Source organism: Lolium rigidum, chromosome 1 (genome assembly GCF_022539505.1).
Source record: "Lolium rigidum isolate FL_2022 chromosome 1, APGP_CSIRO_Lrig_0.1, whole genome shotgun sequence".
In the NCBI taxonomy this organism is placed as follows: Eukaryota; Viridiplantae; Streptophyta; class Magnoliopsida; order Poales; family Poaceae; genus Lolium; species Lolium rigidum.
In genome coordinates, this window is record NC_061508.1 from 352,991,388 (window position 1) to 353,009,171 (window position 17,784).

Genomic DNA, 17,784 nt, shown 5'->3' on the forward strand with positions numbered 1-17,784 from the left:
GATCATCGCCTCTCCTGCACGCCGCATCAGTCCTTCAAGCTGTTGCCGCCGTCGTCGCCTCACCTACAGCCGCACCAGTACTTCTCGCCGTCGTCGCCTCACCTGCCGACGCACGAATCCTTCTCGCCCAAGCTGCCGCTATCGCGTCCCTGCCGCGACAGCAGTCCTTCTCGCCCTCGCCGACGCCCTGTCACCTCCACGAAGACGGCCGCCTTCGCGTCCCTGCCGCCACAGCAGTCCTTCTCGCCCTCGCCGACGCCCTGTCACCTCCACGAAGACGGCCGCCTTCGCGTCCCTGCCGCCACAGCAGTCCTTCTCGCCCTCGCCGACGCCCTGTCACCTCCACGAACACGGCCGCCATCGCGTCCCTGCCGCCACAGCAGTCCTTCTCACCCTCGCCGACGCCCTGTCACCTCCACGAAGACGGCCGCCACGACGACACCCTCGCCTGGGAGTCGAGGACGCTGACGGTACCCGGCCGGCTGCCCAAACAGCAGCTTCTTCATGTTTCTTCACAATTGGCATTTACCAGTTCAATCTGAACCTGTAAACCTATCAAACAGTTGCAACCTTTCAGTCCAAAATTCAATCTTAACCTCAAGGAAGAACAATTTCACGACAAGGAAGAACAATTTCTCGACGCTCGACAAGCAACTCCACAAGTACCTGCAGGTCTGACGCCTTTATTTTCAACACAATATTTTTCTCAATCAATGGACCTGCATTTGGACCTGCATTTGAATGGAGAAACTATTGAAGTTTTTTCTATAACAATTTACAATAGCTGGTTTGTACATACTGTGTTACATTTCGGCGATAATTACCTGTATCTGCATTTGACTCAACTGATCTCCACTAATTAAAAACATGACATGATTGAACAATAGTCAATCTTAAGCACCAAATATTCTTATTGACAGTTCATGATCCATATCCAACGAACTGAATCCTACCAAAGCATGAACGCGCATGCATCATTCGAAAGCATAAAGATTGAGCATAAATAAACTGATCACAAGGTTATACAGTGTAGGCAAACTACTATTCATCCGAATAATAGTAGTCTGAATAATAGGCAACGAAAAAAATGCTACATATACAAGATAGGATATACTGGAGTTTTTGACATCCTACAGGGAATTACACACAATTCTGCCATATATTGGCTTCTACAGAGAGGTGGTATTGTTTATCATCATCTTAATTTTGCAGAAAGAGAAGCCATAAATCTGAATGTCATCATCCAGGCGCAATCCATTTCATGATATAACCAATGGGCTAAGTCAAGGTACTTCGAAACAAACGCAATGATCAGTACCCATTAGTATGTCAAATTCTGAAGTGCTATATGTATGCAGATACTAAAGAAGTCAAAAGGCGGAGGGAAAGGGATCGGTATGCAAATAATAAAGATGAAATTTTAAAACGTCGACGCCATTTACGGGATCTCAAAAAAGAGTCAATGGACGCTGCGAATGTTGAAAACATACCATCTCATACACAGGCAAATGTTGGAAACTCTGGAATCATACAATACATGCCTTCTCAAGGTCTTGTGTTCTATACTTCTAGCTTCTATTCTGGATCTATATTATATGAAAAGGCTGACTTTCTAAAGCTGCAATGAATTTTCAGGTATGCCGATAGATGTTCAGCATAATGCATCTCACGTGGGCGGTGACGATGATTCCGATTGGTTCCACAGAAATGATGCATACCAGGTGCAACCAAAACCAGGAGGAACTACACATATTCTGATTGCCCAGTCCAATAATGTTGCGACGGGTTCAGTCGTCCAATTATCAGGTAGTATAATAACATGCATCACGTACTATAATATCATCCAGACTTCAATTATCATGTTCAATCGCCCAATTATGTACTATATATGCTCTACAATCTCATGTACAATTATTCTCGGTGTTCAGGTGATGATGATCTTGTTAGATGTGATGAAGGTGCTGGTCAGGGAGATGCGTCGCCAAGGAAGGTTAAAGTGGTGTGGTGCAGTTGTTTGCGTAGAGCTATGCGCGGCTGCATACATTGATGATGCCGTCGACTTGTTCTGAATCAACTTGACATGTTTAGTATTCAGTTAACCACAGAATCACCTTCTCAATGTTGTTGCTTGGGGGAGTAATGTAGAACCACATAAGCATAATTTTAAATTGACAGTAATTCTGCAATGCACTTTTTCTCCTCTTAAGTGGACCGATACAATCCTGTTTATGTTTATTGATCTTATTCTACCTTGCAGATACCGCATCAAGCAAGATAATCTTCTTTTAAAAAAGGAGAATGTTCCCCAATGAAAGACGTAACAAACATTACAGCCAGTGGGCCTACAGGATCGAGGAGCCAACTAGAGAGGAAAAAAGCTCCAGCCGGAAATTAGGATGGTATGCAAAAATGTAGAATGAGAAGAAATCTGAATACATGAATAAGTTGCGTGTATCCTGACAACAAAACGAAAGCTGCAACAGCGTTGGTTTTTAATCTCGCTGACCCACCGTCTTCTTTGCTGGGGTCTGTGGGTTCTACCCCTCTTAAAGATGTAACAAACATATTAATAGCATATGGTAATTCAGCTTACATGTTTTTTTTTTGTTATCTCAAGTTGTACCCCTCTAATGCTAAAATCTAACCCGGTTGTGTACTGTATGCAGGTGATAATAAAAGTGGATCTGTAAACCCCACTGTTGTCGATGAACCATTGCAACAAAATCATAAAGGGAGTAGTGGTACATCCTGGTACACACGACTTTCAGACAAGAAAGAAGCAGCATATCTTGAGAAGCTGCGATTATCTTGCCAACAAAAAAAAGTAGCCGCTCTCGGACAGAATATGGCTAAACTGGAAGCATCTTGCCCAGTGGTATGAGCAATAATTAGTTCAGAATAACGGTGCAGACTGAAGCAATTGGTTCTAATACATGACTTCTATTTTAGATATTTCTCAAATAGGATCGAGGCAATCCGTACTCACCCAGCTAGGAGGGACGCTAAAGTGTACTTGCTACTGCAGCCATGGAGCCAACCATTACTCCACATGATGACAGTGATTGGCTCCACAGGAGCAATGCATACCAGCGAGTAAGAACTTTTGATCTTATTACTGCTACACCATCAAACAATAAACCAGGTAGTGTTACGTGTATACTATATATCATTGTTACAGCACATATATCTTACAACTGTATATTGGGCTGCTGTACGGTTTCCGACATTTGCAGTAGTTTATATATGGTGATCAGACTGCATACTATGCAAGTGACCTCCCAGATTTTAATAGGTACCAGACATCCAAATGTACCAAACTGAATACATGTACTAAAATATATGTAGGCCGATGCAGCTATTCATACTTTGATTAGACATTAGTATTACTACCATATTTGTTTGGTATTTAGGAAATATGAACTGGGGTGATCAGAGGGACTGTAACAAGTACCATGACTCTATATTCTCTATAAGGCCTCGTTTGGCACAGGAGTTTTAACCGGGTTTGTGGAGTATTATCCCGGCCTAAACTTTATACACGTGAAACCGCGAGCGAGCCGTTTGGCAGGCCGGTCTTGGCCGGGTTCAGCCCGAGTAAACCCCGCAATACACGTCGACCCGACGAGTTTTCCAGACGCTCCACCCACCTCGCGTTTTTTGGTTCACGCGCGTCGCAGCAGCACCGGATTTCCTCTCGCGGCGACGCCAGATCTCCTCTCGCAGCGACGCCGGCGGCTCCGTTGCCCCGCAAACAGAAAGTAACAGCTCTGGCGACGCCTCCTTCAGCACCTTATGCCGCCGACTCAGCATCCGCCGCCGCCGTTGACTCAGTACCCGCCCCCGCCGCCTCAGAACCTGATGCCGCCGCCGCTGAGGTTCCTGCCGACGTAGGCTCCTTCGGCCGTCCGTCCTCTCGTGTAAGTTCTCTTTCAACTCGCCCTTCCCTCCCTATCTAGTGCCAGATACAACTGCTACATGAATGACCTAGGGTTCTTGATGCCTCCCGTGAGATCCTGTTAGTTGCCTCTAGTTCTTGATGCCTAGGGTGAGCTAGTGGCTACGGATTCAGATTTCTGTTGGATCTTTCATTCTGTCAATTACTGTACTAATATATGATTACAGTGTTTGCCTCTAGTTCTTGATGCAACTGCATGTCCTTTTGATCTGTTAATTGCCTCTAATAATATATGATTTGTGTTCCATTGCACTTCCTTTTGGATTTGTTAATTGCCTCTAGTTTTTTATGCCTGCTCTGCATGAGGACAAGTGCCTCATCTGTAGAAATTAGCAAAATTAAATCAGCATGTCATTTCTCTATCAAAAGGAACATAAGTAGTGTATAAAAACTGAAATGTCCATAGTCATTTCTCTATCAAAAGGAACTTATGGCTGCGCTGAATGGCAGACTTGGAGGCTGCAGACTAGCAGATCTCCAGATGGATGGAGTGGTCGCATGCGCTCCATTCGTTCATCCGCCAGTTATTCGCTTCACCTCCCAGGACACATGACAGAGGTAATTTCTTTTCTTGCTTTATTCCTCACGTGAGCTACAATTTATGGATGAGGTACGATCTCTTGGCTAGTTGCATAGGAGCACGAAGTATACTTGTGAACATAGGCTAATTTGATAGATGTGCATATTCCGATTCAGTCCATGGGCAATACTTATAAATTGTAATAAAAAAATCTTGCTTATGTTTGCTTCAGTAGATTGAACAAGTCTTGATTTTTTCTTATCATCATTGTAGTCTAGTAACGATGGAGGTTCCAATGATCTGACGGTGTGAGGAATTCAGAGCCGAGTTGTGCTATTATAAATAACTGAACTTGTGATCTGTAGAGTGACCCTGTGCAGTTTCTTGCAAATCTTGTATCAATTAAATAAAATTCACTTTAGCACACAGATGTTTTACAACCAAATATATTTGCATTGCAAGATAGGGTCTAGACAATCGGTTCTAAAAGAAGGAATTTCGCAAACAAAAACTGATGCTTATAGTTTGCTCAATTAGCTCGTTCATCCTATCACACTGATGCATTTGTATGTTATGTTGATTTCAGTCCATTTCATCCTTTGTGAGAAGAGTGGAGGTAGGTATATTTTGCTAAACAATATTCTTCCTTCTCATTTATTGTCGTGCTTCTAAACCATTTCATCTTTACCCTGTTTCTGTATCTGTAACCATTTCACCACTGCCATGTTACTGAACCAGTAACATGAAATTTATTCTTTACTTGTCTGCATCCCTGTTATAATATCCGTCTTTTATTTCTTATTCATGGCATGATTGTAATTTAGCTAGGACATAATGATTACTATTGCTGGATGTTTGGTTTGGTGCTTCCTGATTGAGTTAGGTTGCCTAGTGCTTCAAGTTAGCTATGCTTTCTTTTGAAGTCCTGGTTGCATCATGATTTGTTGTTTTACTAAGATGCTGATTAATACACATACTTGGTTTGGCAGAAACTCTGTTGGGTGGAAGTGCATCGGAGACAGCTTCTCAACATGATGCATGGCTCCGTTGGTGCGGCGGAGCGATGACACTGTCACTTGCCCGGCCTCTGCTGACTTAATATTCGCCGATGCTACCGCGTCCATCTTTAAGTCGCATCACCTTATGTCCCCAAGCTGACAGAAGTCAAGGCCCCTGCGCCTCTGATCCAGCATCTATTTATGTAATGTGCTTGTGACCAGAGTGTAAAAGTTTAATTTTTATTTGAATTACTATGATCGTCCTAGCCTTGTTGTGTAAATTGCATTTTTGGTTGTAGAATTATCCCTGCCTGCCAAACAGATGAATAAATGGAGAGTATTTGCTTCCAAGGGTTTTTTGGTGTAACGAAGTGTTTTGGGTGACAGAAGTGTTTTCACCCAATCCCCTTGAAAAAAACACTCCCACTTACTCGGTAATACACTTCAACCAAACAAGGCCTAAGTGTAAGCAGGAAATGTAAAAACAGTGATGATAAAGCTATCATCCACATCTCTATTTACCTGCACGTGACAAAAAAGAAGAAGAGAGGACGCCCGTGACAAACATTCCCTTGCCTTGCCATCATATAAGACGCTAGCTTAATACTTCAAGAATTCACTATTTTCAGTGACCTGTTCGCTGAAGAGGGTCATCTCTTAGCTGCACTTATTGTAACATTACTTAAAGACTTATTTTTACACATTGTTCTGAATCACAAGTCTTCCTGAGTCCCTATGCAGACAAGTGCGTCAGGGATTACTGAAATCATCCTACTATAAACTAAACCAAAGCCCCCAAAGGGCAATAATGGTCGAGTTCACTATATATTAGTTGCAGACATGTAAATTTTATATTAACGTCCCATGAGTAAATTCCTCAGGTTGCTATATAAAACCAAGCCCAGCTAATTCAATAGCACATTGTTACCACGTTGTGGTCTCCTTAAAGCTCACGATTCCTCTAACAAAAATGTCAGCAATACTTATATTTTGTTTTGTAACAACTGAACCAACACATAAGAACAAACAAACCAGTGCTTTGTTAATTTTCAAGAAGAGAAAAAGAACAACATTTCTCAATCCTTCCAGCAAACAAACGAGTTTTTGTACTTCTACTAGGTATCGTTGCAAGAACAACAGCCATCTCTGTAACAATGAAATCGGTTGTTATCCCGAACAATTATCTCCCAGTGAGCTATGCTCGATATAAATTTAATAGCAGTGTGGTAGCCAGTGCAAACCCTTAGGTTCTTGGTGACCCTAATGGCCTCCCCTGCTTGGGTTAACTAGAGTCTGTTCCTTATCCTAATCTTCGGAATCGAACATCACCACATCGGTAGTTGGTTTGTAACCCATGCTCTTCATTTTCATGCCTAATTCATCGAGCATTTCGTAAATTTTATGCATGAGGGGATTACTCACCTCACAGCCGACTAGCGGACGCGACGACTCTCCTTATTTTTGGAGAGCTCTTGTGGAGTCAGCACGCCAATCCCTCCGCTGCGGGTGTCGAGCTCGACGAGGCCCAGGGCGGCAGCACCCCAATCCCCCTGCCACAGGTATCCAGCTCGAAGAGGCCTAGGGCGGCCACTCGGTGCTTGCTCTGATTCATCAGCTGGCCGTATATAGTTGGCCGGCGCGGGGCGAGGCCGACGCACTGGCGCCCTCCAACGCGTGTTGGGCGCGCCGAGGATCCGCTGGAGGCATGGCCCGCGCGACTGCCTCCGCCTCCGTCTGGCCTTGCGCTGGGTCGTCCCGTGCCAAGCTCCAGTGCCTCCGCCTATTCGGAGACCGGAATCGATGAGGGCATGCGAGGCCAGCGACCAGGCGATAGGGAGCAGCGGCGAGACAGGGGAAAGGGGGCGCTAGACATGGCCTGGCGGCAGTGAGGTGAGGGGTGGCGGCACTGGGGCAGTGGGCACTGCCGCACTGGGGTGTGTGACGTGTGTCTGAATCGGGCCGGGTATGTGCCTGGTTTTTTTTCCGTACAGCTGTGAGGCGTGTCGGGTTAAAAATGATACGGGTGGAATTAGATCATTGTGGAGTAAGTGAGTTGCTTAAAATTCCAATATAAAAATTATAATTATTTTGCTGAATATATATATCAACTTTTGTGTCATCAAAAATCCTTAATCATGAGGATCATCGTGTGGTATGATGTTAAATTTCATGAAATACTTCGCTGGGATATTTATCAGACTTTCTGGAACACATTAAGATGATGAAAATAACACATATCCCACAGATTGTCTGATTGTGGTTGGACCATCCAAAAAATATAAACATCGAACACATCATCTGAAATTCCTTAGTTATTTTTAAAGTATTTTTGTAACTAACTGTAATACATCTAGGTGATTAGAAATTTTATGTGAAGACATGTGTGTGCGGATCATGTGTTACACACACTTCTCTAATCATTTGGCAGTACATAAACTCGCTAAAAGATAAATAATATTTAATATACACTATTTTTAATTTAGATTGTAAGACGTGTGTTACACGTGCACGCTTACTAGTAGAAACTAAATCGTGAAATGGATTACTTAAAATGCAAACAGAAAAGATTATTGTAACTTCCTCTAAATCTCCGCACCTCCCATCCCCGCACCTCCCTATCCCAAATCGTGGGTCTCATCTTCTCCAACAAAAACTCCAGTGAATATCTGCCGACTGGTGGTGGCGGCCGGCGGCCGATTCGGTGTATTCTCTTTCATTGCAGGTCAGTGCCTCCTCTCCCCTGGGTATTCTCTCCTCTCTCTCTAATCCATCCGGCTTCCGCGTCCGAGTGTCTCGCAAAGCAAGCGTTATGCTGCCGGCGGCATCTCAGGCCGATCTGCGAGGCTGCGATGACATCGCCGCACGCGAGGCGAGTGCCGACCAGCACCATAATTCCAGCGGCACCACGCAGGGGCAAGGTCTGCAACGGTGCAAGTAGCAGCCAGCAGAGGCCCTCGGCGACCCCGGACGCGCGGACGCAGGCAGGCACCCAGATGTTGCAGCTCGGTAGCTCCTCCTATCAGGCTTTCTTCTCTCTAAGTTCTCTTCTGTCTGCTAGTAGTCTGCCTACTCTATGTTTTGGCGGCCGGTGCGTCGACCTCAATCAATCGAAAGTTCTCTTCTGTTAGCTCCTCTAGGCTGTAACAACCGATGTACTGAAAAAACTTCAGGCCCATGTACGTGACCAGAGAGAGATGAACCATGCATTCCCTTTCAGCAGCCGCTAGCGCTCATGGTCCTGTATCCTCTAGGTTGTAACTACCGATCTATTAAACCATATATATTGTCGCTATATACTGTTAGTTATTTGTTTGATCAATTGCAAATTAATGCCTAGAGGAAAAGAAAATACTTGATGATTAACGATTAGTTTATTTATAAGGTCTTATCCTTGACATTACTGATTTTTTTGCAATGCCTATGTATATCTTAATTTTTCTGTTCGTTCACTTAATGATATTGTTTTTCTCCTAGAGCAGATATGACACGAAGTAAATTGCGTGTTGTTCAATACAATGATGAATACATGACTGAGGATCATGAAAATACTCACTAGTAGAAAACCTCTCATCCATCTAAGCCATTGGTACCGGTTCCCTTACGAACCGGTACCAATGGGGCCATTTGTACCGGTTTGAGGGCTCAGGTGGGCGAGGAGCTTTGGTACCGGTTTGGGAGGGGCTTTCGTACCGGTTCGTGTTAGGAACCGGTACGAAAGGTCTTCGGCCAAAATTCGGACGCGTGGTGGGGCCCGGGCTGGACCTTTGGTACCGGTTCTTAACACGAACCGGTACCAAAGGGTACCCAGCTATATCAATCGCCCGGATCCCTTCCGAGCCCCACTGCATGTGGCTCTCATTTTCTCTTCTTCCTCACACTCTAAATTTTTCTCCACCTCTCACACTCCAATAATCTTTATTTTTCTCCACCATTTTAACAAGATTAACGACCTCCATCTATCCAAGGGTTAGCAATATCATCCTTTCTTCCGGCGTTCCTAATTTAGCTCATTTCTTTGGTAGTTTAACTCGTACTATTTTTCTAGTGCTAGCAAGGTGTTTGATGAAATGCCTAAGTTAGGGATTTTACTTTTTTATAATCAATTTGAGCTGAAATTATGGTATATTTTGTAGGTTTTAATTAGTATCATCCCCGTCCTCACCGCCGTCGATCGCTAGCGTCGTCCCCTAGCCGGCACCGTACAACCTCGGTGAGCCTCTTCTTTTTTATAAAAAAAACTTAGTTTTATGTGATGAACTTGAATATTAATTAAGTTGGTCACTCATATATCCATGATGTTGTGTACTTAATGATTTTTGATATACATATAAAATGCGGATGAGTCGACAATGGATGTACGGTGACCGGTGCCATCCCGAGTTCATTACCGGCATGCATTATTTTCTCAACGTGGCTGAGGCAAACAGGCGATCGAATGGTTTCATGTATTGTCCATGTAGTTCCTGTAAGAATATGAAGGATTACTCTACCTCGAAGACCCTTCACGTCCACTGCTGGAGAATGGTTTCATGCCCAGCTATAATTGTTGGACCAAGCACGGAGAAAGAGGGGTTATATTGGAAGACAACGAAGAAGAAGAGGATAGTGACAACTATCCCTTATTCAACGAAGACGGTGGTAGTAGAATGGGGGAAGACGAAGGCTGAAGAAGAGCTCATTTTCGATGAGCCGATTTTTGATGACCCGGATGACGATTTGGGTCGGGCCATTCTTGATGCGAAGATGAACTGCGGAAATGAAAAGGAGAGGTTGAAGTTGGAGAAAATGTTAGAGGATCACAACAAACTGTTGTACCCAAATTGCGAAAATGGTCGGAAAAAGCTGGGTACCACGCTGGAATTGCTGCGAGTGGAAGGCGAGAGAATGGTACTTCGACAAGGGATTTGAAAAGTTGCTGAAAATAATAAAGAAGATGCTTCCGGGGAGAACGTGTTGCCCTCTAGCACGTACGAAGCAAAGAAGGTTGTATGCCCTCTAGGATTAGAGGTGCAGAAGATACATGCATGCATCAATGACTGCATCCTCTACCGCGGGGAGTACGAGAATTTGAATGCATGCCCGGTATGTAGTGCATTGAGGTATAAGATCGGGCGAGATGACCCCGGCGATGTTGAGGGTGAGTCCACCCCCGGGAATAGGGTTCCTGCGAAGGTGATGTGGTATGCTCCTATAATACCACGGTTGAAACGTTTGTTCCGGAACAAAGAGCATGCCAAGTTGTTGCGATGGCACAAAGAGGACCGTAAGAAAGATGTGATGCTTGAGACACCCGGCGACGGGTCGCGGTGGAGAAAAATCGACAGAGAGTTCAAGTCATTTTCGGATGACGCAAGGAACTTAAGATTTGGTCTAAGTACGAGATGGCTTTAATCCTTTCGGGGAGCGAGCTCCGGTCATAGCACCTGGCCGGTGACTCTATGTATCTATAACCTTCCTCCTTGGTTGTGCATGAAGCGGAAGTTCATTATGATGCCGGTGCTCATCCAGGGCCCGAAGCAACCCGGCAACGACATTGATGTGTACTCGAGGCCATTGGTTGAAGAACTTTTAGAGTTGTGGCGTGACGAAGGTGTACCTGTGTGGGATGAGCACGAACAAAAGGAATTTAACCTACGAGCGTTGTTATTTGTAACCATCAATGATTGGCCTGCTCTTGGTAACATTTCGAGGCAGTCAAACAAGGGATGCAATGCATGCACACACTCGTTTAGGTGAGGCTCGATAGTAATTATTTGGGAAACAAGAATGTGTACACGGGGCATCGTCGATTTCTTCCAAAACAACATCACGTAAGAAAGAGAGGAAAGCATTTCGGAGGTGAGGCAGATAACCGAACGAAGCCTACCCGCCCTAATGGGGAAGTTATATATGATATGGTCAAGGATTTAAAAGTGATCTTTGGAAAGGGTCCCGGCGGACAATCGTTCCGCATGATGTTGACGGACACGTACCCATGTGGAAGAAGAAGTCGATATTTTGGGAGCTACCCTACTGGAAATTCTTAGAGGTTCACTCGCAATCGACGTGATGCACGTGACGAAAAATCTTTGCGTGAACCTGCTAAACTTCTTGGGCGTGTATGGGAAGACAAAAGATACACCGGATGCACGGCGAGACCAAGCAAAGTATCCACGAAGGAAACAACCTCGAATCCAGAGAAGTATCAAGGTCCTGCCGGCTATGCTCTTACCAAAGAGGAGAAGGAGATCTTTTTGAAGTCCCGAGTAGCATCAAGGTCCCGTCCGGCTTCTCGTCGAATATAAAGGGAATAATAAACATGTCGGAGAAAAAGTTTCAAAACCTAAAGTCTCATGACTGCGCACGTGATTATGACACAATTACTTCCGGTTGCATTGAGGGGGCTTCGCCGGAAAATGTTCGAGTACCCATTGTGAAGCTATGTGCGTTCCTCAATGCAATTTCTCAGAAGGTGATCAATCCACTTACTCTACAAAATTTACGGAAGGATGTGGTCCAATGTCTAGTCGGCTTCGAGTTGGTGTTCCCACCATCCTTCTTCAATATTATGACACATCTCCTAGTTCACCTGGTCGAAGAGATTGGCGTTCTCGGTCCTGTATTTCTACACAACATGTTCCCCTTTGAGAGATTCATGGGAGTCTTAAAGAAGTACGTTCATAACCGTGCTAGGCCGGAAGGAAGCATCTCCAAGGGCTATGGAACGAGAGGAGGTCATTGAGTTTTGTGTTGACTTTATTCCCGACCTTAAGCCGATCGGTGTTCCCGAATCGCGCTATGAGGGGAGACTGCGTGGAAAAGGCACGCTAGGAAAGAAATCAGCAACGTGTATGGACGGACATTCTTTCACTCAAGCACACTACACGGTTCTACTTAATTCCATCTTGGTGGCTCCGTACAAAGAGGAACACAAGGAGATCTTACGCTCTAAATACCCGGAGCAACGTGAAGATTGGATTGATGGAGAACACATGAAGACTTTCGGCGGTTGGTTGCAAACACGTCTCATGAATGTCACCGATGACGAGCAGCTGTACTTGTTGGCCAAGCAACCATCTTCTACTATATCGACTTTTCAAGGGTACGAGATTAATGGGAACACATTTTACACTTTCGCCCAAGACAAAAAGAGCACCAACCAAAACGAGTGGTGTCCGCTTTGATGCGAGAAGATGGCAATGGGAACAAGGTCACATATTATGGGTACATAGAGGAGATATGGGAACTTGACTATGGACCTAATTTCAAGGTCCCTTTGTTCCGGTGTAAATGGTTCAACTCTGAAAGACGGGGTACGGGTAGACCACAGATCGGAATGACTACAGGTGGATTTCAAGAATCTTGGGTACGACACCGAACCATTCGTCCTAGCCGATGAAGTGGCTCGAGGTTTTTATGTGAAGGATATGTCTAGCAAACCGAAAAAAAAGAAAAGAAAGGCAAGAGGACACATCATACGATGAGCCAAAGCGGCACATAGTTCTTTCGGAAAAAGAAACATCGTGGGAGTAGAGGACAAGACAGACATGTCGGAAGATTATAATAAGTTTGACGATATTCCACCCTTCAAGGTAAAAATTGACCCAAGCATCATCTTAAACAATGAAGATTGTCCATGGTTGCGTCGCGAGTAAGAAGAAAGGGAAACGGGCGAAGAAAACTCGGAAGACTAGAGGAGATGGAGTATAACTTGTGTATCTCAATATGGAAATCACTTTTGTGTAATGATGTTACTCGTATGTAAGATATTAACAATGGAGATGGTTGGCTTGTTTTACTAGTTAAGTCACGGGCTTGCAGGGCGGAACTTCTCGAATATGCCATATATAGGGCATGTGCACCAAGGGCATATTCGAGAAGTTCCGCCACGGAGATTTCCCAACCCTTTCCGCAACATTGTTAGAGGAGATGGAGTCTTCCACGGGCTTGCAGGAAAAAAATTCCGAGGCGGAACTTCCGAAGATGCCATAGGGCGTGTGCACCAAGGGCATCTTCGACAAGTTCCGCCACGGAGATTTCCCAACCCTTTCCCCAACATTGTTAGAGGAGATGGAGTCTTCCACGGGCTTGCAGGGAAATTTTTCCGAGGCGGAACTTCCGAAGATGCCATAGGGCGTGTGCACCAAGGGCATCTTCGACAAGTTCCGCCACGGGAGATTTCCCAACCCTTTCCCCAACATTGTTAGAGGAGATGGAGTCTTCCACGGGCTTGCGGGAAATTTTTCCGAGGCGGAACTTCCGAAGATGCCATAGGGCGTGTGCACCAAGGGCATCTTCGACAAGTTCCGCCACGGAGATTTCCCAACCCTTTCCTCCATCCATGGTGATGAAACTCTCCATCCATGTTGGCTTGTTGAGCTGCTTCCCATGGTCTATCGATGCTCCTTTTATAGGCGGAGCGTCCTTATCCTGCCGACGGCTTTAGTACCGGTTGCGGACACGAACCGGTACTAAAGGTTACCCACGCGTCCTTATCCCGCCGACAGCTTTAGTACCGGTTGCGGACACGAACCGGTACTAAAGGTTACCCACGCGTCCTTATCCCACCGACGGGCGTCGTGCGCTACATACTTTATCTCATCGAGCGGGCGTCCTTATCCCGCCGACGGCTTTAGTACCGGTTGCACCCACCAACCGGTACTAAAGGTTACCCACGCGTCCTTATCCCACCGACGGGCGCCGTGCGCTACATACTATATCTCATCGAGCGGGGCGTCCTTATCCTGCCGACAGCTTTAGTACCGGTTGCACCCACCAACCGGTACTAAAGGTTTGCCTCGATCTCGTCTTCCCGCCTATTTTCTTCCCGCGCTTTCCACCGGTTCCCGCCTCTGTCTTCCCGCCATTTTTTCACTATATATATGTAGGCTTGGCCACCATTTACATATCACATCTAGACTCATATCTCGCAAACCTCATCATTCTCTCCCATGGCTTCCATCGCATCTCTAACCCCCGGGAGGCGGAGGCGCTTTGCGCCTCGAACTACCCCTGCCCGCCGGGCTACCGCGTCCCGACCGGCTGGTTGCTAAGCGTCGGAGGCGTACCGGTCCCTCCGGTCCCTCTAGGTGTGGCGCGCGAGATGGCCATCACGAACCACTACTACTTCGAGCTCACGCCGGAGCGGCGGAGGAATCCCCGGTGGCATCCCGACTACGGCCCGACTTGGGAAAGCTTCTTCATCAATCGGCGTGAGAGGGCGCTTGCCGAGCACGAGGAGGGCGGCCCGCCTCCTCCGAACTTCAACGAGGCCGGCCGTCGGCTGTGGTGGCGCGGCCGGACTCTCCAGGCGTCATGGCCTACCGTGGCCCCCGCTGCGCTACCCTCGGTCCCAGCCCACGCGTGCTCACCCGCCGACGTTCGAGTACCGCGACCCCGATGCCGGCGACGATGATGACGGCGACTACGACGACTACGGTGGCGACTACTACGGGGCTAGGCACGAGTATGACCGAATGACTCCGGTAGAATTTGGTCATGTATCTTTAATTTTCAGTTAAGCTATGTACTTTTAATTCGAGTTCAATCGTAATAAAATTTCATTCCCGCCCTTTATTTTCCGCGCGCGTCGTGGCCGGAAAGTTTCCGCGCGACGTCGGGACGGGAAAGTTTCCTGTGCGGACGGCGTCGTGGCGAGAGTAAAGAAAAGAAATAGAATAGAGAAAAGAAATAGAAAAGAAATAGAAAAGAAAAACAAAAGCAATAGAAAAAATAAATAGAAAAGAAATAGAAAAGAAAGGAAAAAGAAAAGTAATAGAAAAAATAAATAGAAAAAATAAATAGAAAATAAAGAAAAAGAAACAGGAATAGAAAAGAAACAGAAAAAAAGAAAAGCAATAGAAAAAAGAAATAGAAAAGCAAAAGAAAAGAAACAGAAAATAAAAAGAAAAGAAACGAAAACAACGAAAAGAAACAGAGAAAGAAAAAGAAAAGAAAAAGAAAAACAAAAGAAACAACGAAAAGAAAAACAAAAAAAAACCTTTGGTACCGGTTGGTACCACCAACCGGTACGAAAGACCTTTCGTACCGGTTGGTGGTACCAACCGGTACCAAAGGTATTTCCCCCTAGTAAGGGACTTAGCGCGGGCAAAAATTCCCAACTTCTCTTCTTCCGCGCGCGCGCAACTCGCGAGCTCCGTCGCCCTCGCCCTCGCCGTCGCCGTAGCCGCCGCCGTCGCCGCGTCGCCGTCGCCGTAGCGGCCGCCCCTCGCCGTCGCCCTCGCCGTAGCCGCCGCCGTCGCCCTCGACCGAAGCCGCCGCCGTCGTCGCCGCGCGTCGCCCTCGCCGCTCCACCTCTCCCCGCCGTCGTCGCCCTCACCGAGGTGAGCACCCGGCCCCTCCTCTCCTCCCTCGCCTCCTCGCCTCCCTCGCCTCCCTGGCCGGCGCGCCTCGCCGGGAGGAGCCCGCGCGCGCGTCGGCTGCCGCGCCACGGTCGCCGCCGGCCTCCCTCCACGCACGCCCGCGCGGGTGCTCGAGGAAAGCCGCGCCGCGCGCCGCCACCAGCTAGCGCGCCACGCCCTCGCCTGCCGCGCGCGGCCGCCGCGGTGCCCGCCCGCCGCCCTGCCCTGCCCTGCCACTGCCTGCCGCCGACTTCGCCTCACCACGCCCCGCCGCGCCGACGCCGCCGCTCACCACGCCCGCCGTTCCCCGACGCTCGCGCGACGCCGACGCCGACGACGCCCATGCCCCTGCCCCCGCGGGCCGCCGTTGCCGTGCCCTGCCGTGCCCTGCCCCTGCGTGCCCGCTGCCCGCCGCTGCCCTGCCGGTGCCCTGCCCGTGCCCTGCCCGCGCCCTGCCGCCGTGCCCGCCCCTGCCGCTGCCGTGCCGCCTGTGCCCTGCCCGTGCGCACGCTTGCCGCTGCCGTGCTCCTGCCCGTGCCCTCGCCCCTCGCCGGGCTGCCTGCGGTGCCCGCCCGTGCCGCTGCCACGTGCCCGCTCGCGCGTGCCGCCGCTGCCGTGCCGTGCGTGCCCTGCCGTGCCGCTGTGCGCTGCCCTGTCTGCCGTGCCGCTGCCATGCTCTATACCATTTCAACACAAGACAACAACATTTGGGTATATGTGAGTGTATGGCCAATTTGCAAATTTGAGCAAAGGCCATACTTTCTTGGTTTGAATTATTAAAACACAACCCTATACCATTTCAACACAAGACAACACCATTTGGGTCAAAGAAAATCAAAGAAAAAGGGAAGAAAGTGAGAGGAGGAGCGCCAGAGTGTTAGGGTTAGGGTCCGTAGCGGTGCTAGAGTCCGTGGCGGTGCCGCCGTGTCATAGAGAGAAGAGCGAGAGGAGGAGCGCCGAGTGTTAGGGTTAGGGTACGTAGCGGTGCCGAGTCCGATGGCGGTGCCGCCGCGACATAGAGAGAAGAGGGAGAGGAGGAGCGCCGAGTGTTAGGGTTAGGGTCGAGAAATCTGTTAGGGTTTTCTTGCTTTCTTCATTTCAATTTGTTATTCATCTAGAAATCTGTTATATGATCATTACATGATGAATGAAATACAATTGCTTTCTTAATTTTGCAGTGACATTGAGGTATGGAGGACGGCACCTTCGTCCGAGATGAGGAGGGGAAGAAGCGGTGCAGCAATTGATCTATGAGAGTGCCCGTGGTCCGGAACCCGACGATGGAGACAACGATTTCCAAGACTTTCTGAATGATTTCGGCGAGGGACTTGAGTCTGAACAAATTAGAAGAGACAACGAAGTGTCCATCACAAACTCCGGCGAGGTGTATATCTATGTATCAATTAGTCTATATGTTCATCCCTAGATGCATTCATTTATTTGTATTGCACTTATTAACGAATAATTTTTTCTTTTAGCCTTCCGGATCATCGAGCAAGTCTCGTTAGATCAAAACGAGGCCCGACGCGGGTGCTAAAGTGCGAGGGCAGGTTAGCCCTCACGGCATTCAAGGATAATGGTGAACCACTGGAGCCCAAGGAGTTTTGCCGCAAATTTACAAGTCAATCCGGAGTTATTGTTAGGGACCATGTACCGATCAGCATTCAAGAGTGGCATAAGCCGAAGAACCCGGAGAGTGGTGCTAGTTATGTCAACGACGCGATGAAAAAATTTCTTTGGGACACGCTCATGACAAAGTTCAGCCTACCGGAAGACATGACGGAAGGCCGGAAGAATAAAGTCAAGGAATGGACATGGAAGAAGATGGCCATACAATTCCGGACCTTCAAGAAAAATTTATGGGACAAATATAAGAATGAAGATCCAGTATTCGATGATAATCTAGTGAAGATAAAAGATCACTCGGGCCGCATTTAAGGAGTATAAGCAATCGTCTACTTTTGTGTCCCG

The 17,784-nt window shown here is 47.4% G+C and overlaps 1 protein-coding gene and 1 long non-coding RNA gene across 3 annotated transcripts; both read left to right on the forward strand.

Moving 5' to 3' along the window:
• The first annotated feature begins 589 nt into the window (after nt 1-589).
• On the forward strand, nt 590-2,047 carry LOC124701998. Of its 2 annotated transcripts, XM_047234100.1 has the most exons (5): nt 590-672; nt 1,213-1,288; nt 1,359-1,550; nt 1,636-1,806; nt 1,929-2,047. In XM_047234100.1, exons 2-5 carry the CDS (start codon nt 1,234-1,236, stop codon nt 2,045-2,047), a joined length of 537 nt encoding a protein of 178 aa, XP_047090056.1. In that variant the 5' UTR covers nt 590-672; nt 1,213-1,233. The 2 variants fall into 2 exon arrangements, with proteins under 2 accessions (XP_047090056.1, XP_047090061.1); XM_047234105.1 differs by lacking the exon at nt 590-672 and having other exon boundaries at nt 1,069-1,288.
• A 16-nt stretch (nt 2,048-2,063) lies between these two features.
• LOC124702016 lies at nt 2,064-3,583 on the forward strand. The gene is made up of 3 exons (XR_007002306.1): nt 2,064-2,579; nt 2,667-2,875; nt 2,950-3,583. It is a non-coding gene; the product is annotated as an uncharacterized LOC124702016 (long non-coding RNA).
• Nucleotides 3,584-17,784: the final 14,201 nt, after the last annotated feature.

What these genes read in the sequence shown, in the direction of transcription:
- LOC124701998 (XM_047234100.1), top strand. Translation starts at nt 1,234, where the DNA reads ATGTCATCATCCAGGCGCAATCCATTTCATGATATAACCAATGGGCTA. An exon ending in AACCAATGGGCTAAGTCAAG is followed by an intron (nt 1,289 to 1,358) that starts GTACTTCGAAAC and finishes ATATGTATGCAG; the next exon opens with ATACTAAAGAAGTCAAAAGG. An exon ending in ACAATACATGCCTTCTCAAG is followed by an intron (nt 1,551 to 1,635) that starts GTCTTGTGTTCT and finishes ATGAATTTTCAG; the next exon opens with GTATGCCGATAGATGTTCAG.